This window comes from Antechinus flavipes, chromosome 5 (assembly GCF_016432865.1).
Source record: "Antechinus flavipes isolate AdamAnt ecotype Samford, QLD, Australia chromosome 5, AdamAnt_v2, whole genome shotgun sequence".
Classification (NCBI taxonomy): domain Eukaryota; kingdom Metazoa; phylum Chordata; class Mammalia; order Dasyuromorphia; family Dasyuridae; genus Antechinus; species Antechinus flavipes.
Window position 1 is genome coordinate 180126386 of NC_067402.1, and position 27239 is coordinate 180153624.

At 34.1% G+C, this 27239-nt stretch overlaps 1 protein-coding gene across 33 annotated transcripts in view; it reads right to left on the minus strand.

Annotated features, from left to right (window-relative positions):
* Positions 1-27239, minus strand: part of PLEKHA5 (pleckstrin homology domain containing A5) — a 188782-nt gene that overhangs the window by 110365 nt on the left and 51178 nt on the right. For 30 of the 33 annotated variants that reach the window (XM_051961343.1, XM_051961348.1, XM_051961347.1 and 27 more), the window contains exon 4: positions 4768-4851. In XM_051961343.1, coding sequence (XP_051817303.1) covers positions 4768-4851 — 84 coding nt within the window. Of the gene's footprint in view, positions 1-4502; positions 4572-4767; positions 4852-19681; positions 19759-22588; positions 22608-27239 lie in introns of those variants that run through there. The other 3 variants (XM_051961366.1, XM_051961349.1, XM_051961370.1) reach the window with 3 other exon arrangements.

A 27239-nucleotide genomic window follows, 5' to 3' on the forward strand; every position in this document is an offset into this window, starting at 1 on the left:
CATTGGTATTATCCCATCCAAATCTCAACAATGCCAATAAATAATTTTAGGTTAACTTAAATATTCCCTTGCACTTTGATCCTTAATTCTTGTTTGTTAGCCATACTTTTGTGATTTTTTTGTGTGTGAATATTTTGTGTATATCAAAATACAAAGTCATGGAATTTTACTGATTCCTTTCTTAGTTTTTGCTTCTGTTAACTTTTATATGCTTCAACTGTTCTTAAATAGTTTTTCCTTCCTTGTAGCTATTCCTTAAGATTATCAAGCTTGGTAGATTTGTTTAAGCCATTCTCTTTCTCATTATTCTTCAGTTTAAAATACTTTTGATTAGGTTTATACAATATATACTTTCTTGTTAGGTGCATTTCAGATCTGGTATATGCTTTACACTTATATACTTTAAGCCAAAGACTGTACTGTCATTTCCAAAATTTGCTTTTTATTGTAACAAATGATGAAAAGACTGATAAGAAAAATGTGTACCTAAGAACTTCAATTTCCTGTCTGATCCTTCTAGAAGTATAATTTGTGCTCACAAAAATCATATTTGGTTGTAGTCATCTGTCTTGACAAGATTTGATGAAATATTGAATAAATATCCCTGGAAGATAGCAGATCTCTCTATTAATACCACCAGGAGGGGAAAACATGCCTTAATATCAATCTTCTGAAACTTTGTAGATGATTTCTTATGTGACAGCATCTGTAGTTTTACATTGTCATTTCCTGAACAAATACTTGCTTCCTTCTCAGAGCAACAAGTTTCCTCTATGTAAAGAAAGCCTCAATTTTTCCCCCTTTGCTCTAATTGTTCACAGTTCTTTAATAGCTCTTCCCTTTTTTCTCTACATGATATTCTTGCCTTCTTTCATTTCTTCTATCACTTGGCCAGTCTTATCATCCACTAAGACCTAGAAAAATTTGCCTTTCATATTTTCTACTCTTTTCCTGCTTGCATCTTAAGCACCCACACTATGGCTTCTGTCCTCCATTAATAATGTCTATCCAGTACATGATTTTAGAGGTGGAGTGCAAGGCAAAATGGATAGAGTACTGAGCCACAAATTAATAAGACCTGAGTTCAAATATTATCTCAGCTACATTAATTATGTGACTCTGGCAAGTCATACGTTACTGTGCCTCAGTTTTTTTAATTGCAAAAAGAGGATAACAGAACCTACTTCTTTCAGGGTTATTGTGAGGATGAAATGAGACTTTATTCATCAAGTAATTAGCAAAGTACCAGGACTATAGTATGTACTTCATGCTTTTCCCCTTTCTTCTTATCATTTCAAAATCAATATGACCAACACAGAACTCAGTACCTTTTCTCCAAAACCCATTCTTTCCCCAAATTAGGATAATATTAAAGTTCCTATTCACAATCCCCATGGAAATGAGTAGTTCCAAATTAAAAATCCCTGCTTTAGAACCTCTTTAGCACTTGATCACTTTGATAAACATTCCAAATTTCCTTTCCTTCCTCTTATCTGTTTATCTAATTTGTCTTACCAATGATGTTCTTAGTTCTCCTTTAGTTGTCTGTCTTAACTCTCTTTAGTCTCTTCCCTTTTTTAAAAAAGGAAAAGGTTCTCTCTACGGTCTTTCAGCTGGATTCCTCTCCTACAACTAGTTGTACTTTCTCCTCAAGATTTCTCCAGTTTATTTTCCTGAAAATCAAACTTTGGCTTTCTTTACAATTCTAAAGTCCTGGTATCAAACACATAGTAGCCAGCAATATTGCTGACTGCCATTCAAAGCTGATTAAGATGTAATTGGAATATGTTTAATAAAACAAATAAAAATGTAACAGATAACATTACATATGAAAATCCACATGGATCCTTATGTTTGGATTGATGGCTTCTGTTTCGGAGTTTGACAGTACTGACCTAAGACATTTACAAAATGTCTCCTATTAAATCTTCAATTCAAATATTTCTTTTAAAATCATTTAAAGTTAATTTCTTTTTAAATCACAAAGGGCCAGACCCACATGTTCATAGGCATATTACCAAAGAATTCTTTCCAAATTGTCCTCAAAACCATTAACAATAATTATTAGAGTTCAGCTCTTTGAACACATTTCAACATGTTTACAATATCTAAAGAAATTCCACCAAATGCTTTTGTAAAATGTAAATACTCTATTGAATTAATTATAGAAAATGATAATCTTCATTTTTAAAAAGCTACTCAGCTCTTTTCATGTACTTAACAAATAAAAATGTTAGAATAGATCAAACCATAGGGAAAAAATAGGTAAGCAAGCATCAGACATCATCAAACTTAATAACAGATGTTTGATAAGCTTGAGAACATAAAACATTTGAAGAAAAAACTATTTTCCAAGAACTACTAAGAAGATGGGAAAGTGGTCTTGTAGAAATTAGGACCACCCCAAAATGTTGTATAATTTATCTAATCATGCCACAAATTTTTTTTTTTAAAGGAAAATTAGATTGGAACTTTTTTACTACTAAGGCTAGCAGACCAAAGAACCAGGTCAAAAGAAGGGGAGTGGGAATGAAGCAAAATTGGATAATTTTCATTGCATCACATTTAAAAGTTTTTGCGTGAACAAATAAACTTCATAATATGAAAGAAAATCATGATTTCCTTAGTATAGCCAATCCCCTCGGTCAATTTAAGCTAGCAACTTCGATGCAACTTAATCTTAGAGAGTTTTCCTGGGACACTAAATGAAACCACACTTGTGGAGGGTTACAGAACTGGCATGTGACTGATCTGGGATTTAATCCTAGGTCTTCATGATTCTAAAGTATGCCTTACATCTACTCCATGATGCTGACTCTTTCATTAAAGCAATGGTGGTGGCGGTTTTTTTCTGTCTCAAGGCAAATGCATTTTTAAAACTCTCACTAATGTCTTTTTAAAACCCTTGCCACACATAAAATCAAATTTGTTTGCCATTTTTTAGTAAAACTTTCTTGGTTATGGCTTTTGTGGTGGAGGACAAGAAATTACAAAATCAGAGAGACTGAGGATTAGGCTAGTATTAAGCAGATCTTTTTAATATACTTGTCCATGAGTCAAATCAAAATTGTAATACAGGTTTCCTGGATACAAACATGACTGATAAAATTGAGAGGCAGGGAAAGTGTGATGTTAATACAATTTCATCACAACCCCCTCTTTTGTATAAAAAAGAGGAACAAAATAGACAATCAGAGTAATAAGAAACAATCTCACAATTTCTCTTTCTCTGTTCTTTCCTTTTTTTTTTGATACTTTTCCCTATCTTCTTATTCTTCCTTATACTTTCCTTTCACAATTTATTCTCATATAACTTTCTAATTTACAATAACACAGCCACGATTTGAAAGCACTCCTAGTTTTTCACAATAACTCAAAATGCTGTTTAAGACAGAAGATAAAGTGAACAACTTATTTTAAAAGATTTTCATCAAAATATTAATAGAGAGAAATAATCCCTACTAGACAGATAATACAACAAAGTCAAAGACAGTGAAAAGTAAGCACAACCAAGAGAGTAATATATACAATGACTACAATAATGTAAAGGAAAATAATACTGGATGAGAGCAGAACTCAAATCAGTGTAATGACCAATCTTGACTTTAGATGAATGATGATTAAACATACTTCCTTTCTTTAGTAGAAAGATGGTCAGATCACACTGTATTAGACATGGTTACTATGTTGGTTTGTTTGGCTTAACTGCACTTCTTTATCATAATGGATGGTTCTTATTGCAGAACATAAGGAAATAACAGAAATGTTTGAAAAAGAGAGAAGGAAAGAAGGAAAACTTGAGGCAAAAGTTTTGGTATTTAAAAGGATATATTTTAATTACTTGAACAACTCACTTTTCCAAAATAATGTACAAAAAAAGAATTCCTCCCCATCCTAAAAATTATTCTTAAATATTCACTGAGCATCTGCAAGGGCATGTACTAAGTGCAGCAGAAAATGAAAATCAAATAGTTAATATTTGTCTCATTTCAAATATCAAGACGCACTGGAAAAAATCTGAACTTGCAATCTTGTGAATGACAAAATAAATCTATTGCAGAGACTCACCAAACCACAATTTGGCCTGGTCTACTTTGATTGTGGACAATTATGTTGTCTTTGGTAATCTGTTAAAATATGAATTTCTTTAATAGAGAACATGGGATCTGATGTCTTCATTGCAAATAAGCCAACTGCTATGCAAGAGATACCACATTGTCTAAATCTAATTAGAAAGAACTTTAAAAATAAATCAAAATAGATCAAAAAACAACTTTATAAATTTTGGGATCTAAAAAATTTCATAACATCTTTCCATTCCTACTGCTACCATCTTAGTATAGATGACATTCTAAATCCTAATTGTTTTCTTCCTGACCTAAAAGACTCTCTTAATCTTTTTAGATCCTTCATGGATCAAAGTGTTAGCAGTTAGCTATTAATAAATGTTTGTTGAACTGAAGGTTATCAGTTAAATGTTAGTACAACAAACCAAGGACTTACCCCTTTTATTAGTTAAAACAATTTATAAAATCTCAGCCTTCATGATAAAATCTTTGAAGGTCCTTGTGCTATTCCAAAGAAATCAAACAAAGTCATTAGTGTTTGGCAGTTTCATCTGAATATAAATATTCAGGATGGCAAATTTTACTAGAAGAATTTTGCTATAAATATAAATAAAAACTTCATTCTCTAATAATTTTAATCTTAAAAAAAGAAGTGATGAATTAGGAAAACAAGCATTTCATAATAAATTCTTGTACTTACTGTTCATTTACAACAAAAATACAATTGTCTTGTGATGGTTGTCCAGTAACTGGATGCTTGCAGGTCACCTTCCGTTCATTATGACTATAAGAAGCATAGAAGAAAAACAGAATTTTATATTCTAAAATTTTGTCCATAAGTAGTGCCTGTTCTACCTTTTCCCTCACACCAAAGTAGACTTGTCTTAATTTTTTTAAAATTATACAAATCAACCTAAAGAGAATTTTGATAATTGCAAAAAAGTAATTGACAGACAGGGTAAGTGGAAAAACCTGTGTATATAATCAGTTTTGTGTATCTTTAAGTTGAGTCAATGGTTCAATCATCAAAAGAGAGAAACTATTTACAAACTTATATTATATTAAAGACTGTACCAAATCACTTTTAAGAAAATAAAAATCAAAATAGCCCTGAGATTTCAATTCATAGCCAGCAAAATTCATAAAGATAAAAAACATTAGAGGGAATATAGCAAGATAAACAAGCTATGAACAGGCAACTATCAATAATCACATTTTAAAAAGGCTAAGAGTCATTTAATAAGAAAAACTATGCCATTTGATCCAGCAAACTACTAAATGACACATATTCCAAAAAAGAATAAAGATAGAAGGAAAGAATGCTAATACACAGTAACATTTATAGCAGCATTTTTGCTGGAGCAAAGAACCAGAATTAAACGGGGATCCAAGAATGCGGGGAACTGTTGAATAAACTGTGGTAAAAGAATATAAGAAGAATGTTATTATGCTGTAAGAAATGACAAAAGTGACAGATTCAGATAAATTTTTAATAGTTTACATAGAATAAAATAAGCTGAACCAGGAGAACAAATTATGAATACCACAATACTGTAAAAGATAATTTTGAAAGACATTGTTGAATGTAGATGCTGATTTAGTCTAATCTTAAGAGTTACAAATTGCCTGAGGCCTATACAAACAAGTTTAAAAAAAGGAGTCAAAAATCTGCAAAGTTGAATGTCTTTGATCCCAACTACTCCAAGATTGGAGTAGGTCTAAACCAGCTTCCTATAGTTGTTCCCAGAGCCCAAGCCAGTGGTTCTGACCAAATGTCAAATGCTTGTCCATCCACTCCCAATCAGTTGTTAAATAAAACAACTCATAAACTTCTCCAGACTGTGCTTCCCAAGAGATTCTCTCCTGCCTGAAATGTATTTAATCCTGCCTCTCCTGGGCACCTCAATACTTTGACTCTATGTGGTAGACCTTAGATTAAAAGACCCTAGGTTTTTCTGTTTTGGCAGTCTTCTTTATTTCAGATGGAAAACATTAATCAAAGCAGTGACCAAATAGCAATCAAAATAATAATAATGCATCATGTTGATGAATGTTGGAGGGGATGCGGGAAAACGGGGACACTGATGCATTGTTGGTGGAGTTGTGAACGAATCCAACCATTCTGGAGAGCAATCTGGAATTATGCCCAAAAAGTTATCAAACTGTGCATACCCTTTGATCCAGCAGTGTTTCTATTGGGCTTATACCCCAAAGAGATACTAAAAAAAGGAAAGGGACCTGTATGTGCCAAAATGTTGGTAGCAGCCCTGTTTGTAGTGGCTAGAAACTGGAAAATGAATGGATGCCCATCAATTGGAGAATGGCTGGGTAAATTGTGGTATATGAATGTTATGGAATATTATTGTTCTGTAAGAAATGACCAACAGGATGAATACAGAGAGGCTTGGAGAGACCTACATGGACTGATGCTAAGTGAGATGAGCAGAACCAGGAGATCATTATACACTTCGACAACGATATTGTATGAGGATGTATTCTGATGGAAGTGGATTTCTATGACAAAGAGACCTAACTGAGTTCCAATGGATAAATGATGGACAGAAACAGCTACACCCAAAGAAGGAACACTGGGAAACGAATGTGAACTATTTGCATTTTTGATTTTCTTCCCGAGTTATTTTTACCTTCTGAATCCAATTCTCCCTGTGCAACAGGAGAACTGTTTGGTTCTGCAAATATGTATTATATCTAGGATATACTGCAACATATTTAACATAGATAGGACTGCTTGCCATCTTGGGTGGGGGTGGAGGGAGGGAGGGGAAAAAATGAAACATAAGCGAGTGCAAGGGATAATATTGTAAAAAATTACCCTGGCATGGATTCTGTCAATACAAAGTTATTATTAAATAAAATAAAATTAAAAAAAAATAATGCATCATGTTTCCTATCTCTTCAGAGAGGAATAATGGGCAAGAGAGGCAGAATGAGGCATTTCCAGACATGGTCAATATCATGGTCAATATTTTGATTCGTTTTGCTTGTCTCTACTTATTTATTACAAAATAGTTATCCCCCAGTTGCAGAGTTAACAATGATTAAGAAGAATTTGGAAAGGCTTTTTGCAGAATGTGGCACTGTAGCTGAGAATGAAAGAAACCAGGGAAGATGCAAGGCAGAGATGAAGGAGAGAGTTTCAGGAATGGGGGGCAAACAGGAAAAACACAATGTACATACAATACAGGGAGAGCCAGTAGGAGTAAATTATACAAGAAAGAATCTTTTCACGGTACTACAAAAAATATGAAACACTGCCTGAAAATATGTGACTGAATGGTAAAAAAAAAAAAAAAAAAAAAAAAAAAAAAAAAAAAAAAAGTGGCCTGGAATAAAACTTTCAATTAAATACTCAAAAATAACAAAAAATTTCTAATATGCTAAAATGAGTAGCTATAATTATTCTTCTTTCACTTAAAATTCATGATTTGATCATTATAGTTTTAGTAAAAACTTCATGCTTAAATATTTTATTCAAATCTTCAGGCAGCAGATTTAAATAAAATAACAAAAAAGGATTTCTAAAAATCACTTTTTAGGTTTTAGATCTTCCCTCCTCCAAGTTAACAAGAATTGCATGGGATTCAATATAAAATATTGAGTATCTATCTGCTCTTACTTAAATCTAACTTGGTCTTGTAGGTAACAGAAACATGGGTCATTTTCCTTCTCCAACTCTTTTTACAAGACTATTAAGTGACTGTCCTAAAGTCACATAGCTATTAAGCCTCTGAGGTCAAAATTGAACTAAGATAGGTAAGTCTTCCTGACTTCAGGACCAGCCTCCATTGCACAATCTTGTTCTTATAAGTGGGAAACATAGTATTGATAATACCAGATATAAAGGTTGTTATGCTCATACCCATAACTGGAATATTATGTCTTAATACTAAAGTGGAACACTGTTCAATCAAGTTAGTAAGAGCTCTATGCAACTCAGATTCTTCTTCTAGAATTCCAAGATTCTCATTTATTTATTTTGCTAACTTCCAAAGTGACAATACAATGCTTTGTAGACAGAAGATACACCAACATCTATTCACTAATTCATTCAAAAAGCAATTATTAAATTAGGAATTAGACAATGTGCAAAGAACTGGTTCTATAAAGACAAAAACTACCCTCAAGGAACTCACATTCTATTGTGGCAAAAACCCCTTTGAAAATTAAACACAAAACGTATAGCACAAAAGTAATATCTATGGGACAGAAAACTAGCAAATGTGCATAATGGAATGAATTTCCTATAGAAAGTGACAGTTTTTTTTGGAAATCATGGATTTCCCAAAGAGGAAGAAAATAAACTTTATTTTTTATGTTAATTTTAAATTAAATATTTAAGAGAATGAATATCCTTTTTCCGGTCAAGAAAAGTAGTACAATGTCATTTTCTACACAACACAGGATAGAGAAAAAGCCTATTCAAAGTATATCTCTTCATTAAAATTCTTGGTTATATTTTCAAATCTATTATATTCTTTTGATGGTAAGAACATCTATGAAATATATGAACTATTTCCTGTCCTTTTTCTGTCAATTTTAAGACTTTATTTTGTTCAAGAAAGATATGGTGGGGATGGTGGTGCAGTGGATAGAGCACCAGTCCTGAAGTCAGGAGAATCTGAGTTTAAATCTTGTCTCAGACACTTAACACTTCCTAGCTATGTGGCCCTGGGCAAGTCACTTAACCCCAAGGGCCTCCGCAAAAAAACTAAAAAAAAAAATAAATAATAAAGCAGACAAGGTACCCTTCTTATTTGAATTTCAAACATCAATGATGCTATACTGCCTCAAAAACCAGTTGGATCACACACAAATTATCTATCCATTTATCTATGTCTAAGGCATACACACATAAATATCAATTCATCACGCATTTAAATTTAATAAGCAACTTCAAAATCTAGCTTAACTTCTTCTGGTAAGGCATTCTCATCATTCCTAAGTTCAATGATAAGTGTAAGATTTTGTTGCCGATGATTTTCACTGTTTCTTCCAATGCCCCTCAGTTACTGCACTGTCACATAACCCCCGCTCTTATCCGATCTTACAAAACTTTAATGGTGTCCCGAAGGGCTTTCTGTTGGTCTCTCAGTTGATGGTTTTTGGTACAAAACACCGCTCCCCCCTCCCCCCAACAACAAACCTCCCAATCTTCTTGCATCTAAAATCCGTTGTCTTTTCAGCCGGGTTTACTTTGGTCCGTAAGGATTGTGCTTTTTTATCATGACACTCCTTCAGTTTTTCCTGGAGATCTTTAAAAATCTGCAGAACTGGGCCTTGCGCAACTATTTGCAAAAACCTTCATCTTACTTTCCCTAGTCCCAAACTTGGGCTTACCTGATGTTCTCACTTTACCTTTCTGTCACGTATATAGTTATGAAGTTGTCTCGTGTTAGGGCTGGGCTCTCACTGCCCGACAGGAAGTGTACAAGGGGGGAACTCTAGGCACAGGGACCAAAAGGTCCGGAGGACCTTGGGGCAGTGGGACTCCACTCAAGGCTCCTTGGGCTCCAGCAGGGCTGAGAAGAGCCCCTGGGGGGGGGGGGGGTGCGGAGGCGGAGCCATTTACTCTCCACTAACCTCGCCCAACCCCCTCCCCCCCACCCTTTTCAAACTGTCTGGCGGAATCTCATCCCGCAAAAATTTAGTTTAAAAACTGCTAGAAAACTTTCAAATAATTAGGCCTCTAATTAAAATGCAAATATAGCCATTAATAAAACCTTCATTTCCTTAAATTTCCTAGCTTTGGGTGGAATTTTAGAGTACAGCTAAAAAGTCTGCAAGTGAAGTAAAAAATGTGAATCTGTAGCTATAATAATCAAGCCAGGTAAATTGTATTTGAAATTATAGTTCTATATTAATAACAAAGCAAAGGAAAAGTTACCAAGCCACAAGCAATGATATAAGGTAGGAATGTAGCACAGTGTCTATTTCTCAAGGATGATGTTGTATATTCATGCAACTATGTGAAGAAATTATAAAATTGGTTCCCAGTTAGTAGAATATAGGTTTCTTGAGGGCAAAGGACTAGTCATTCTTATTTTAGTATCCTCAGTACCCAGCACACAGTGCTTGATACAAAAGGGATAGTTAATCTCTTGATGAACAAAATTGGATATTTAATTTCATTTTTAAAAAAATTATAACTTTTTATTAGCAGAACATATGCATGGGTAATTTTTTACATTATCCCTTGCACACACTCGTGTTCCGACTTTTCCCTTCCCTTCCTCCACTCCCTCCCCTAGATGGCAAGCAGTCTTATATGTTAAATTTGTTATAGTATATCCTAGATACAATATATGTGTGCAGAACCGAACAGTTCTCTTGTTGCACAAGAAGAATTGGATTCAGAAGGTAAAGATAACAAAAATGCAAGTAGCCCACATTTATTTCCCAGTGTTCCTTCTCTGGGTGTAGCTGATTCTGTCCATCATTGATCAATTAGAACTGAATTAGATCTTCTCTTTGTCAAAGATAACCACTTCCATCAGAATACATCCTCATACAGTACTGTTGTTGAAGTGTGTAATGATCGCCTGGGTATGTTCATTTCACTCAGCATAAGTTCATGTAAGTCTCTCCAAGCCTCTCTGTATTCATCTTGCTGTTCATTTCTTACAGAACAATAATATTCCATAACATTCATATACCACAATTTAACCAGCCATTCTCCAACTTGATAGGCATCCATTCAATTTCCAGTTTCTAGCCACTACAAACAGGGCTGCCACAAACATTTTGGCACATACAGGTCCCTTTCCCTTCTTTAATATTTCTTTGGGGAAATAAACCCAGTAGTGACACTGCTGGATCAAAGAGTTTGCACAGTTTATTAGCTTTTTGGGCATAATTCTAAATTGTTCTCCAGAATGGTTGGATTCATTCACAACTCCACCAACAATGCATCAGTATCCCAGTTTTCCTGCATCCTCTTCAAAATTCATCATTATCTTTTCCTGTCATCTTAGCCAATCTGACAGGTATGTAGTAGTATCTCAGAGTTGTCTTAATTTGCATTTCTCTGATCAATACTGATTTGATCCTTTCATATGCGTAGAAATAATTTCAATTTCATCATCTGAAAATTGTCTCTTCATATCCTTTGACCATTTGTCAACTGGAGAATGGCTTGATTTCTTATAAATTAAAGTCAATTCTCTATATATTTTGGAAATGAGGCCTTTATCAGAACCTTTTAACTGTAAAAATTAACTTCATTCTTTATAGAAAACTTCAATCCACATTCCAAATGTCTTGTAAATATTCTAGAATGCTGAAAGAACTTTGGTACTAAGTTTATTAAGACATAATATTAAAATCTAAAAATTAACCAACCAACAAACATTTATTAGGCATCTACAATGAGTTCACTGTATAAGAAGTAGTTTGAAAGAAAAAACAAAATGAAATCATTCTGATACTTCAGGAACCTGCACAGCCCAAAGTTGCTTCTGAATTGGAAATGAGAGACTAGATTGATGACCCAGAAAGAGAGAGTGAAGCAGCACAATTTAGCTTCAAATCCAATTAAAGAACAAGTCAAGACATCATCCATATGCCTATACCCCAAAGAGATCTTAAAGGAAAGGGACCCACATGCACAAAAATGTTTGTAGCGGCCCTTTTTGTAGTGGCAAGAAACTGGAAACTGAATGGATGCTCATCAGTTGGAGAATGGCTGAATAAGTTATGGTGTATGAATGTTATGGAATATTATTCTTCTATAACAAATAATCAAGATGATTTTAGAAAGGCCTGGAGAGACTTACATGAACTTATGATAAGAGAAATGAGCAGAACCAAGAGATCGTTGTATACAACAAGATCAATATTATACAATGATCAATTCTGATCGATGTGGCTCTTTTCAACAATGAGATGATTGAGGCCAGTTCCATTGATCTTGTGACAAAGAGAGCCATCTACACCCAAAGAGAGGTCTATGAGGACTGAATATCGATTACAATAACATTCTCATTCTTTTTGTTGTTTGCTTACATTTTGTTTTCTTATTTACTTTTTTTTAATGATTTTTATTTGTGCAGCAAGAGAATTGTATAAATATGTTTATACATATTGAATTTAACATATATTTTTCTTTTTCTGAGGCAACTGGGATTAAGTGACATGCCCAGGGTCATACAGCTAAGAAGTGTTAAGTGTTTGAGACCACATTTGAACTCAGGTCCTCCTGACTTCAGGGATAGGGCTATATCCATTGTACTACCTAGCTGCCCCAGATTTAATATATATTTTAACATGTTTAACATATATTGGATTGCTTGCCACTCAGGCAAAGGAGTTGGGGGAAAGAGAAGAAAATCTGAAACACAAGGCTATGCAAGCAAGGGTCAATATTGTCAAATTATTTGTGCATTTTGAAAATAAAAAAGCTTTATAAAATTAAAAAAAAAAAAAGACACCACCCATATCTAGTATTATTTTACCTCAACATCACAATGCTCCTGGTCTTCTTGCAAAACAAAGAATGAACAATTTGTATCAATATTTAAAGATACTCTAATCAAAGAGAGGAAATTACATTTAGGCCTTTATTTTCTATAACAAAATGTCATTACAGCACAATAAATATATCCATGCTTATACTGTAATACAATTAACAAGAATCACCAATTGGGGGTGGGGTTGAGGGGAAGGGAGAAAGGGGAGAAAACATTACTGCCCTTTTAGCTAGCTATTACATAATAATTACTTGCACCTATCAACAGAAACCACATGCCTAAGTATTCAAGCACAACCAATAAATAAAAGAAATAAATGACACAAACAACTGCTTTGTCTTTGAAGCTGAAGAAGACAAGAAAATTCATCCGGGCTGACAGGGTTGTTACCCATCCATGAATCTAACAGCAGAATGATGTCACATACTAACATTGTATTGTTTTTGAAATAAGGGGATATTTTCCAGGAAAAATTGAGCGAATATTTAATTTGCATATAGGAATGTCAGTTAGCATCATGAATTTGATATTTCATCATTTCAAAGCAAGAATTTTACATACTACAAAAATACTTCAGACAATTATTACACAGTCCCTAAAAAACTTAATCACCTTAGAGAAAATTAAAATCTGATACAAACCCCCAAAGTGAACATCTTGTTAAAGAGCTATATTTGTGAAGTATGCTTTATAAAAGTTTAAACATCTGTTGAAATGTAATTGGATCCTGCATAATACTGATGCTAATTTTGTGAACTGTAATAAAAATTATAAAAATGGTTATAGCCAAGGATTTTGTTACTTTGTAAAATTTAGTGATACTTAATAAGAAAGTGAACACAGCATGTTTTAAAAGATGTTAAACTTACATATGTTTGAGGAAAAGTATATTTATCTTTCCCTAAACCACCACTAAATCAAGACAAGGGGATTTGTTATTCCAAATGGAAAAACTTGATACTTGAATTTTTAAAAATTGAATCAGTAAGTTTCTCCAGAATTGTGCCAGGTTGCAAAGGGCTCACCAACTCCACCCTCAAGACTAGGCTTCTTTTAAAGGTAATAGCTTGGCCAACATTTCTTCTAATCACTAATCTCCCAAGATTAATGTCAATGTTATCTTTAATTCCCTATTCTTATTCCTCCCACAATCAAATAAATTGGTTGATCTTGTGATTTATTTCTCCTTAATTTCATTTCCAACTAAGCACAAATAGCCATCACTAAAGTTCAGGCTCTGATCATTTTCTGCCTCAACTACTATAATACTTTCCTATTTGGTTTCCCTCTTTCAAATCTCTCCTTAGTCTAAACCAGCTGTAAAATGGTTTTTTCAAAAGCAAAGCTTAAGCCACTCAACAAAAACTACATGTCTGACACTTTGGATTCAATATATCTACAATACATCTACAAACTCTGTGATTCAGCTCCATTGGTCTTTTTGCTTCCAGTGATGTACATACTATGCTCCCTTTCTACATCCTGTTCCCCATCCCTAAATCGCATTCCCTCCTGACTTTGGCCTCTTGGAATCCCTGATTTCCTTTAAGATTCTGTTCAGATCGTACCATTTGAAGTTAAATAAAAATTTGCTGTTTTGAAATTGGAAGCCACAAAAGAAATTCTTTCAATAGAGAGATATCAAGGATTCTGAAATAATAGGATTTTTATCAAAATATTTATCTATATATGTGCACACATACTCCAGAACAGGAGTCACTAAGGCGGAGGCACCAACCCAGTAGATCCCAAGAGATCTATAGTCAATTAATTAGAAAGTAGGAAGATGGGTCCCATTCCTCCTTACTCATAACAGCCAAACAGGAAGTTTATCTCTCTCTCTCTCTTTTTCCTGAGGCAATTGGGGTTAAGTGACTTGCCCAGTGGCACACAGCTAGAAAGTGTTAAATGTCTGAGGCCAGATTTGAACTCAGGTCCTCCTGACTTCAAGGCCGGTGCTCTAATCACTGTGCCACCTAGCTGTCCCAACAGGAGATTTATCTCAAAAACAACCACCCCAAGCCTTCACAATTCTACCCTCTCATACTTCTCTTTAAGAACCGGGCCATTAAGGAAATCATCATCTATAAACCAATGTGTCCACAGCATCTGTTTCACAGATTCCACTGGAAAAATTCTTTTCCACGAAGCATAACCACACTGTGCACCAAAGATCATCTCTCTGCTGTGGAACATGACCTTAAAGGAAGCAATTTCTGCTCTCCAGTCCAGTGACTGGAAAGCAATATCATCTCTCTCCACTCCAGCTTTGGAGTGCAACCAGTATTACATGTGCCATTACATTATCTTTCACATGAAATCTTCCCTTCTTCCACACGTCTCTGTACCACCATCCTGCTTACCCAGATTCACAACATCAATTTAGTCTCGATTTTTCACTTTTAATCTCCTTAAATATCCAAGCTCATAGACATGACAATATGGCCATACAGGGGATGGGATGGGAGTGGTTTAAAAATATTTTTCCCATGGCATTCATAATCAAAAAAAGTTAGAGATGACTATCTTACAGGATTAGCTTTTGGAGTTTTGATTTAAGTTTTTTAGTTTGCTTCTACACTCCTCACCACACTCCTATGCACTTACACATGCACGACCTTCTTGAACATGAATTTGAGGTTTAGATTTATATAAAATTATAATGGCATCAATTTTTTGTTATGACGGTTTTAGATGATGATTTTCTACAGTTCAGCTTCTCTGGATGCATTTCACTACAGACTGCTAAATCAGAAACTAAAGTATTTGTAACTAGCCTGCATTTCTTCAAAGTGTCCTTCAGTTTGTTCCTTATCTTGTGCCCAAATGCCAAGAGTTTTTCCTATTATAAGAATGAAAATTTAGGGTGCTGTAGTTCCCTCAAAATTTGTAACTTTGTTAACCTTCATGGCTATTTCTAAAATAAAAATTCATTCAAATATATAGATAGAGGTCTTAGGATGCAGAATTTGTAGTGTTTTGTTTTATGCTGAAGCAGAACTGATTGGAGTATTAGTGTATGATTATTAGTGATATTATTTACCTCCTTCATGCTAGCTTTCTGAATAAGCTAATTTTTCCCTTCTCATAATGATTTGTATATTTTAGCTACAAAAGAAGTATGTGTCTATGTGTGTGTTTGTATATATGAGAGAAAGAGAAAAAAAGAAAGAAAGAGAGAGAGAGAGAGAGAGAAGGAGAGAGAGAGAATGAATGAGAGAATAATCCTATAATCTTTGAGAGAAACATTGGTTTGGGTCATGTGGAAATCTCTAGGCTCTGGCAAATCATCATGTAATATTTAAATGAATATACACTGGTATATTAAGAGTTAATCTTGTTCAGATAAAGAAGTATGAGAAACCTTGGAAGTCAAAAGTTTCTCAGTCTGTCTGAAAAAATACCTGTCAACATTTTCTTTGAAAATAAAATGGCCTTCATGAATTTTCATGATATTTTAATAGCAATTTGGTGGCCTTGTGGACATGTTAATTAGAAATGCTTAAATATTATGGCTTTCACATTAGTTGAAACTAAAGACTATGTGGATTTTGTGTATTTCTACCACAAATGCTTATTGCCTATAATTTCATCTTGATCCTGATTAAGGGGTTTATGTTGATGAATCAGTAACCCATTATATAAGGGGAAAGCATGTTACCAATCAACTTGTTAGAATATTCTCCTTACCCTTACCCAATTCCAGCACATCAGAATGTTTAAATCAATTGCAGGAAAATGATTGCTGAGAAAGGTGGGGAATCTTATCCTTTAAAGGCAATCGGCAAAATGTCAAAAATCTTTCCCTCATTATTCTGCTTTTCTCTTTTGAAAAGAAAGCTTCCCACCTTTTATATCATATACATAGTTTTTCCTTTGGAGAGAGAAGGAGAAACATTTTCTCAATATTCTCCAGAGTCAAGCTTGATCATTAAAATGACACAGAACTGAGTTTCTTAATTTAAAAATAATTTATACCAAATAATTTTAAAGATTACTGTTAATTATAATATAGTTTGAGGCATCTTTTTTTTTTAAATTTTTCATTATTTCCTGCAATGTCTGACTTTTGTTCCTGAGTTAGGGGAGTCATTTGCTAAGGCAACCACAGGAGATGATTAACTGAAAGATAGATAACATCAATCTTTCACAACTTGAGTTTTATTAAATTGCTAAGTTCGTATGGTCCATGAATGAGTTTACAAATATCCAAATTGGCCTTTGACAGGAAAAAAGGTTCCCCAGCCCTGTTTTAGACCATAGGGCTTGGCTATGACAAGCCTTGGGGGAAAAAAAAGTATATAATTAATAAAACAGAACTCTCTGACATTCATCCTCATCACCAAGTGAAACTGCTCTTACCAATGAATTTCTAACTGTCAAATCCAATCACATCCTTTCAGTCTTTATCCTTATTGTACCTCTTCACCTTGAATTTGTGAAGATGATTTTTTATATCCAAAGATAAGACCTTTATATTCATCAATTCTAAATGTCATCTTTCTGGATTTAATCCAAAATTTTATTCTGTTAAGATCTGTTGTGTACTGATTGTTGTTTGTGTATGATCTGACCATTGAGTAGTCAGGAATAAATGTCAAAATTAATACCAATTTAGAAGGACAAAAATGAAAATATAATATTACATACAATCAAAATATTTCCAATATGAACTATAGGAGTCCAAAAATTGGGAAATGGATAAAAGTAATGATATTAACTTTGATTGTAACTACTGCTTAGAGAAATTTAGCTGATAAGAACACTGCTATAACAAAGACCAAGAAACTACTTTCGCAAGCAACAGATGATCTCCTGGTCAAACATAAAGGACATTCAAAATCAATCATCCAGGAATATAACTAGGTTATGGAAAATCTGATCTGAGAATCAACTAAAAACAGCCACAACAGCTAGAAACAAATTGTCTGGATTTCCTAAAGCTATAGTTCTTCTCATAATTTAAGCTATTGACTTCTAATGGTTAGGTATGTGACTGCTTAAAAAAAAAAAAAAAAAAAATAAAATCAACAGAAAGGAAGAGTGGGAAAAAGAAAGAAAAAGAAAAAAAGAGGACACTTGTAAAAAAAAGGCAGGTTTTTACAGATTATTTTCCATAACAATTCATATAGTTGAATGGAAAATGCGGAGACTGTAATAAACTCCTACATTTCCCTTTTGCTACACACACACGCGCACACACGCGCACAATATTAAGATGAAGAAAAATTTCTTGACTGATGAGACAATTATCATCAATCCTTTTATAATCAATATCAAGCAAGATATAAAACATGAGGACGTATCCTTAATAAAAGTGTTCTACACAAATTCAAAAGGAAGGATTTTCTACAGATACAGAGATTATATTCCGTTTCTCCTCTTTGGAATGATATTGTGATCACATCAAGTTTTTGATTAGTTAAGTTTCCTTCAATGAGGTCCATGATCATTCATATAAGATTGGCCTAGCATCACAGAAAGGAAAACCGTCAGTGGTAAAGAATAACCATTGGCCAGAATGTGATTATATTTAAATTAGTCCAACTTTTCATATGTCTAAGATAAAACCTGAGGATCAACAATGAAATAGGAACAGAACCGAAGAGTAGGGGAAGAAAGGAGATTGGACTACATTTAGGAAATTTCATAGTACTTCAGAAAATTCCCATTTCTTCAATATTAATATTCTCTGGATGATGCTATATGTCTATGAGTTATAAAACACCATGACTCACAGATAATGAAAATTAAAAGTGATCCAAAGGACAACAAAGGGTTTAAGTTAGATGCAACATACTTCCAACAATAAAGTAAATGGCTTAAGAAATATTATGAAGATATAATTAACTCGAGTGAAAATAACATACAATAAGAAAAAATAATAAAATGAAACATTAAAATGACCAAACGATTCTAAATAAAAGAGAGGAAAAGTTGCTTCTCTATTATTAGGTAAGAAAATGTGAGGATGGAATTGGATATAGTTGGTATCCCAAGTTGATTTTAATTTTCCCCTTTTGTATTAAGGAACGATTTACTGATTGGGCTGGGGAGAAGAAAATTAGGAAATAATTAATACAAAAAAGTGATCATTAAAATCTTAAAAAAAAAAAAAAAAACCATCCTGGGGCAGCTAGGTGGCACAGTGGCTAGAGCATCAGCCTTTTAGTCAGGAGGACCTGAGTTCAAATCTGGCCTCAGACTCAACACTTCCTAGCTGTGTGACCTTGGACAGGTCACTTAACCCCAACTGCCTCAGCAAAAAAAAAAAAAAAAAAAAAAAAAAAAAAAAAGTTCTATTAGAAAAGCAGATGAAGTGGTCATGTCAAAAGAGCATTTGAATTTGTTGTTCCAAGGTACAGTCTATTTTGTTTTGAAAAGCCTATCCTTGGAAGAGATTAAAAACTGTACTAATTCATAATTATTAGGGCTTATAAGATATAAGAACTCAATATGAGAACTAAACTCTCTGATTCAAAATAGGATCCCTTAGATCAGAAGTTCAGATATGGAGGCATAAAGTCTGATCTTGCTATAAATCAAAATGCTGCAGGAGTAGGGGAGAGAAGAAAGTAAAACTTGTGATTTTCTAACATAAGCTTGGACTCTTCTATGTCTTCATTTATTAAAATTCCAAGTAAAGTTTTATGTCCTAAAAAAAAAAAAAAAAAAAAAAACCAATAAACAAGTTTTAGATGATGTGAAAATTTTTAAGGATTGTATCAAGTTATGACTTTCACTAGTAAGCAAAAATTAAAAATAAATATTAACTTTCCCCATATATACAATCCTTCAAAGAAAAAGAGGGCAGGGGACGAAAAGAAAAAAAGTGCAGGTTAATCTACTAAATATTATTTAGTCACTCCAAATTTTTAATGAAATTGTTTGAAGAGCTGTTAGCATGCCATAAAACCTTAAGCTACTAAGGAAACAGACGCATATAATCCTCAGACCACATCTTAACCAGAAGTTATAATTTCCTCTTCTACTACTCTTCCCCTTGAAACACCTAAAATATAAACAAACACCTTTGGTTTTGAATTATCAGGCCCTGAAAAATAATTAAGATGGCCTTATTTTAAGTTATTTATGGTAAAGTTATAGTAAAAAAGGAGGAAAAATTACCAAACATCTGCAACTGTCTTCCATTTTATGAGTTCTGTACATTGGCTCATCAGAGGACCCCCTTCTCTGAGTATTGGGTCTCCAATGGATTCCCCCTAGGAAAAGGGAAATGAAAGCTCTTAAGGGCAGCTTACAAGGAGAAAGGGTAACTAAATAGCCAATGGGACAGAGAATGATCATGGGAAGGGCAAGACGTTAGAAATGGACTCCATAATTTGGGACAAAGGATAATTTCTACTATGGGGACTGCAATTCTGTAACACAACAGGGGGAGAAAAAGAACAATAGGCCAAAATCTGCTACTTCAGAAGTTTTAATTCTATGAGGAATACAAAGAGATTAAAGAAGAAAACAGACCATAAATCAGAGAATAAATCTTCAGAATAGCAAAACAAAACAAAACAAAAAAACCCCCAAACCCTAAATTAATAAAAGTGGCTAGAGGATAGCAGATAAAACAACAACAAATTAGATAAATAAAAGAAAAAGGAATCAATAATTTAAAGAAAATACCTAAAATAGGAAAAAAGTTGACACTTTTTTGGGAGGAGGGAAGAGGTTGAGAGGGCAAAAAAAAAAAGTGGAAGGAAAGCTACATTAATGTTGTTTAAACAAAACTAATCACAGGGACAATTAACTGACAAAAGGAAAAAAGAAATAATAACCATTTTAGAAAAAATAAGAGTCAACCAAAGAACAATCAAGAAATCATGATGAACTATCAACCAACAAAAGTGGTATAAAGGGCATTATCTTAAGACCAGAAAAAAAAAAATAGGCCAGTAATGTGCTAAATAAACAAAGTTTACCAGTGCTCCAGGGATAGGGATTCGAATCCAGGAAATCTCCCCCTGCAACATTCCCAAGGTTGATGTAGCATTGGCTCAGACTGACCACAAAAGCCATTTGTCCAAATTGGCCTTATTGTTCCTTTTTCATTTACACTTCACCTCTGATCTCAATATCTCAACCTTGGTCTCTATTAAGCCTAGAATCCATATCCTTTCTTCTCCTCCACAATGGAAGAGTCTTTACAATTCTTTCTATATGAAGGCTTTCCTAATAAATGGTTTCTGCTACCATCTTCCCTATATTACATTATATTTATTTTGTAATGGATTCATGCTGTCTGCCCAGAAGAATGTGAGTTCCATAAGTGCAAGCATTCTTTCATTTCTGTTTTTGTATCTTCAGCACCTAGCACAGTATTTGTTAATGAAGTGAAGAGAGTATAGATGGATTAAAATTTTCATTTGAAGGCCTTCACAATTTAGATCTAGCCTAACTTACATATTTATTATACATGAATCTCCTTTACATACTCTATTCTCTAGCCAAACTGGTCTACTTGCTATCCCCCAGATACAGTATATATGCCTGAAACACAGCAGCTGTTTGATTAAATTGGAAGAGGGATACTTCACAAAGTATATTGTGTCTTAATCTTTATAATTCTTCACTATATAAAATGAAATAATCTAATGACAAACCATAAATCAACTTCATAATATCATATTAACGTATTACTACTCTAAAATGCTGGCAGATCATTTATCACATCCAGTATGAAGAGATGCAAATGGATTACACAAATCTAGTCACCTGATTCCTTTTCAGAATTATATTAAATGTATTTATATATGTACAATCACCTTACTCACATATGCCACTGTTAGGTATGCAAAAGTAGAAATGATTTCAGGAAGTCTTTGTGAGCCTAGCTGTTGAAAATAACTAACAATTAGCATATCTTGCCACCTGGTATCACACAAAATACCTCAAAATGTTTACATATATTGCAAACCTGACTTAACATGTACTAATAAATGATTTTTTTCAAATAAATGATTTAATGTTTTTTCTATAGAACCTTGAGATTTCTTTAAAAAAAAAAAAGGCTGTTTCAATTAGACTGAAAAATTCACTTAAGCAAAAATATCATGAGGGTTTAAGATATCAAATTTATCTCCTATCAATGTTCAACATAAGATCAGTTGTCCAGTTAAAATTTATTTTGTTTTTTTTAACCTATCACAGAACTCTTCTCCCCAAAACTTACTAAGATGTGGAGAAACTGAGGATTTCTGTTGTTACAATAAAAACATTATGGATAAGGAATACTAAAGAAATAAACAAATGTTCTTACTAGAAATAATTAATATCATTTATCTTCACTGACAATTTAAGAAAAAAGAGAAATGTTTGTGTTTCAAGTTTGTATCATGCTTAATACGAAAGAAAATAAAATTGCTTAATTTTATTTAACTTAAAATTCACTTTATCATTTTATAATTTTTAATTATATCAATTTATAATTTTTAAAGCACATTGATATTATCTAATTTGGCATCATATCCATAAGTGAAGACTTTATAAGGATCTAAAATCTATACTTGAAACAGCACCATTTAAAACTTATGCAAATGAATGTAAAATTTATCTTTCATATATTATTACTATTAACCCATTGAAGAGTCATGTTAAGATAATATGTATAATATTGGCCTTCTGAAAACCTAACAGCAAAATTGCCTTAAAATTGAACTTTTTTTGAGAAAAGAAAATACAAGAAAAAAAAGAAAAAGTTGCTTATTTTGACAAATCAAATTTAACCAGCACATAATCCTAATTACAATTATGACAGATAAGGAAATACAATTTCTACAGCAAACTAAGGAGCATAATAACATTTCTGCACTCATTGATTACAAATGTACTGAAAATTTTGTTAGAAGAGGAAATTTCAGATGGCTAAAATACTGTCCCTTCAGTTCCCTTACAATGCAGACAATATAAACTTCCAGCTTAGTATAAAATAAAAATGGGGAAAAAAGTAAAAATACAACCTATCTATAAATATATAATTATCCTTAAAGCAATGGGGGAGGGAAGAATTCATTAACTTACCAAATATAATCTTTTACTAAAAACGAGTATTCAAACTCAAGATACTCTTTATCCTGTAGTTTGCCAGACAAACTGCAAACTGTGGTACACCGATGGAAAAAACAGAGTGAATGATCTCTGCCTGCTCAGTTATACTCAGAGGGCACAGAATATTTTATACGAGCATGCTCAGTATCTAATTTAAAAAGCTTGGTACTTTATCTCAGCATGTGATGGCCTATTTCCAAGAAAACTGAGAGAGCTGTAAATCCAATCTAAAATAATTTGCTGCATTAAACAAAACTGGGCCACCAAATATTGATTTTTTTGCTTCATGGTTTTTGTGGTTCATGTAGCATGATATGGCTAGAAACTATTCTTTATAATTTTATTGAAAATCCTTAGCTTTCAATATTTTTTCAAATATATCATTATGAATAGGCAACAATTTTAATGAACTGGAAACTTAACAACCCTCCCCCCTCAAATCGACAAAACTAACACAAGCAGTGTTTTATATTTTACTGTCTACCTCTTGAAAAGAGAAAAAAAATTAAGCACACTATTGTTCTATAACAATATATAACTTAACCCAGAAACATTTATTCAAGATCACACCCTACATTCCAGGTCTCAGTTCTTCAATGAGAAAATGAAGGAGTTGGGCAAATAACCTTTAAAATCCCCCTCTCCCCAACTCAAAAATCATATTAAAACATTTAAAAGTATTTTTTATAGTAGCCTTTGATATCATAAGGTATCTCATTTAGAAATTCACTGAATAAAACACACCAATATAAATATATACTACTACTCTGCAGATTCATCTTGATTTTGCAGACCACCCATTCATTACCCTCCCAATCTCTATGATACTGACTTGCCAACCCGCTGAAAAGAATCCTCTTAACTCTTCATGTCTCAACCTCTTCTATGCAACCAGACCCCTCTCAAGTCTCACTTGGTCTGTAATTCCCACTCAGTAATTAGCAAACTTCTCTCCATCCTGTGCTGGTTTAATCTTAACTTATACTTTTGGCTTTTTCTGTCATGCCTCAACAAACTGGTCCAGGAAGGCAGTGGAAATATTTAGCTTTGGTCATATCATTTTAAGACTCTCTCTTTTCTGCCTTTACTCAGCAACCTGTCTTTTGAGATCCATTCTATTAAAATGAAGCTAGAAACCATCTTGCTTTCTAAAGAAGTTCACTACTTGCCCCCAGGGTTCCTCTCCAACTCCCACTGTTGCCCTCCTATCATGGTACTTTCATATGCCTCAAATCAGCAACAAGTAGGGCAACAAGTATGCTTAATCTTGCCAACGCCCATAAATGTTCATCTTACATTTCAAAATCTCTGAAGTATTCTTATTTGGTTGTACTTAATAACATTCAATCTTATCCTGAGCCTTAGCTCTGCTAAACTCATTCTTCTACACCACAGTATTTCTGTTTCTGACTCCTACTTTCACTTCACTTTCCTCACTTCCCCATTTCAACCCTGTAATTAACCAATTCAACTCTATGCTATCCTGGACTGCAGAATCCTTTGTCTCCTTATCTTATTTCTGCTCATGCATTCTAAATTTAAACCTTTTAGTTGAGTAAGTTACATAATAAAATGAGTCCACTACAAATTCATGGTATCAGTTAATCAAAAAGTATCGATTAAGTGCCCCCCCCCAAATATGTGTTGGAGATAGAAATACAAAGAATGAAACCAACCTAGTTAGCAAAGAGCTTCCATTGTAGCAGAGGAGATAAGTATGTGTATAAACATATACAGTTTAAGTATAAAATGAATAAATACAAATATAGTAATTTAAGATTAAAGTTACTTGCAGTTGGGGGGTGGGTGTCAGGAAAGGTTTCATACAGAATATGGTTTCTGTGCTGCATCTTATTAAAAGAGGTGGGGTGAAAGGTGGCAAGGATGAAGTACACTACTAGAATGTAGAAGAGCCAGTAAAACCAAGGAAGATGGAGAGTGAAAAGATGATTGGGGGGGGGAGTGCAGGAGCAGGCAACAGCAGAACTGCAGAGTATAAGGGCAGGGTATGACAGTAGGTAGGTGGTAAGAGAATCATGTCCAATGAGGTTAGAAACATAAGGCTTTAAAAAGCAAGATGAGGCTACATTTTATCCTGGAGGCAATATGAAGCCTCTATAATTGATTGCTATGGGAAAGTCATATAGACCTGCACTTCAGGGAAGTTACACATACCTGTGGTTTCAATCTATGTGTATAGGCAAGTATGTGTGCATGCATGTATCTGTGATCTGCAAAGAGATGGGACTTAAACCCATGAGAGCATATAAAGTTAGCTGTTGTGAGCTTTTTCTTCTCAAAAGGCAGCCAGGTGATAAAAGTTCAGATCTTTTAATATCTCCAATATAGCCCGGTTAGCTTAGAGGCCTATCTCTCTGCTTGGTTCCAAGAGCTCTCTCCAAATGTCTTTAAATCCAAAGGTCTGGTCCTTCAGCCTCTGCCTCTGCTTTCTTCAGCCTCCAGCCAGCTCCAGTCTTCATGTCATTCCAGTGAAATCTCGACTTGTAGCGTCTTCCTCTCTAGAGCCTTCTTCGACTGGCCCATTGGCCTATTTATGCTCCTTCCAGAGAGAGGGATTATGGGTTTTCTCCCATAGTGCTCTCTGGCCCAAAGCTTCAAGGGAGGTGTGAACTCATTGAACTCCAATGAGTAAAGGTGTGACCACAAGCCTTGTATTAATTAGTTCTACTTAGTACCTTGTTTCAGGTTCTGCCCAAAACATCTTCTTGTAAGATTAGATCAACTCTAATTAGTTAGCAGTTAGTAAGGATTCCAACATCTCCCCCTTTCTTTTGTTTTAAAACATAGGGGGTTTCTGAGGGGGTACACATAAATCCATCAATATGGGCCAGAACTTTGTAACAGATATACATGGTATACATAAATCCATCAATAAGGGAGGCATTATACATAATTTACATAAGCACATAGCAATATAACACAGGCTAGTAGTAATGTAACAACATAAATCAACCTGAAAATTTACACATGTCCATAAGTCCTAGAAATAGTCCATAAGCAATCCATTGTCCATTAGTTCATGTGCCAGGAATCTAATAATTCCTGTAGGCTCTGAAGTACTGCAAAAAGTCTCATCAACAATTTTTCATCTCAGGGAACCCAATGATTCCTGCTGGTTTTTAAGCAGATCCTCTTCCCCAAGCAGTTAACCTATCTAATTCCCTTCTATTTACCAAATTTGGGATTTCTCCTCATCATCTGGTAATTACATTGGAGCTGTTTGCATTGGATATTGTCTTGTTGTCTTAAAAGGCCTGTATTCTTCCCAACTGTAATCCTGATTGCTTTTCTGTTGGTTGATGACATCAGAATCCTGAATTTGTAAAGTCTCTCTGGGTGTAACCTCAGCTGCTATCATGCCCCACCTGTCCTTTGATTGATACTTTGGAGCTGGGCCTTGCCTCTCCTTCTTCTGGGTCAATATACATTTAGAGGCCCAGTGAAAGCCTCGGTTACATTTTGGACATGGGGTTTTGGGTTTTCTCTCACCCTGTCTTCTCACTCTATCTCCATATCTACAATGAGCTCTCAAATGTCCAATTTTTCCACAATGAAAACATCAACGAGTTTCTCTAGAATTCCTCTGCCAAGAAGGACCTTGTCTTTCCATGTTCATCATAGTCTGGGCATAATAAGCATTTATGTCCACTGTGGCACAGCGTCTTATGATCTCTTCTAAAGGAGCATTTTTGTCTAGCCCCCATATAATTCTCTTGCAAATCTCATTGGCATTTTCCTTAGCCAGATGTCTGGTCATTATTTCTGTTGCTGCATTATCTCCAATGGTTCTTATTACAGCTGTTTGTAAACGTGTCACAAAATCTGCAAAAGGTTCATTGGGACCTTGCGCTATTTTTGTGAAAGCATTATTTCCATCTTTCTGTCCAGAGAGAGAATTCCGAGCTTTTATTGCAGCCTTAGAAATTTGCTCATACACTGTTATGGGATAATAAATCTGTTCTGAACTCTCTGCATACTGACCTTCACCAGCTAGTTGGTCAAAAGCAACTTGTACAATAGCTCCTGTTTGCCTATTGCGTTGGGCTTGAATCCTACATAATTCATGAAACTCCGAAAGCCACAATAAATTTTGTCCTGGTTCTAGACAAGTTTTCGTTATGGATTTCCAGTCATTCGGGGTTAGGATTTCATAAGACAAATTATCCAGTAACATCTTCACATAAGATGATGTAGCCCCATAAAGAGTGCAACCCTTTTTCAAATCTTTAATTTTTCCCAAATTAAAAGGAGTGTATTTTCTCTCTTTTTGACCTGAGGAGTTGAGCTCTTCAATCACAGGATATGCATTTATAAAATCAGATATATCTTCTCCTTCATTTTTTGCTTTAATTAATGCTTTTTCTAATCTTGTCAAATTCTGCTTTACAGGAGAAGCTGACTGTGTTTCTGTCTCTCTCCCTCCCCCTTGTTCCACCCATGAAGGGTTAATTGCGGGGGGAGGGTCATGAGATGTGGAATCACCTAATTCCTCCTGCTGTGAAGTATCATACTCAGAATTGTAATTAACTCCATTCTCATCTGATTTGTCCTCCTTTTCACCCAATAAAGTTGGTACTTCTTCCTCCTGTACTTTCCTTTTCAT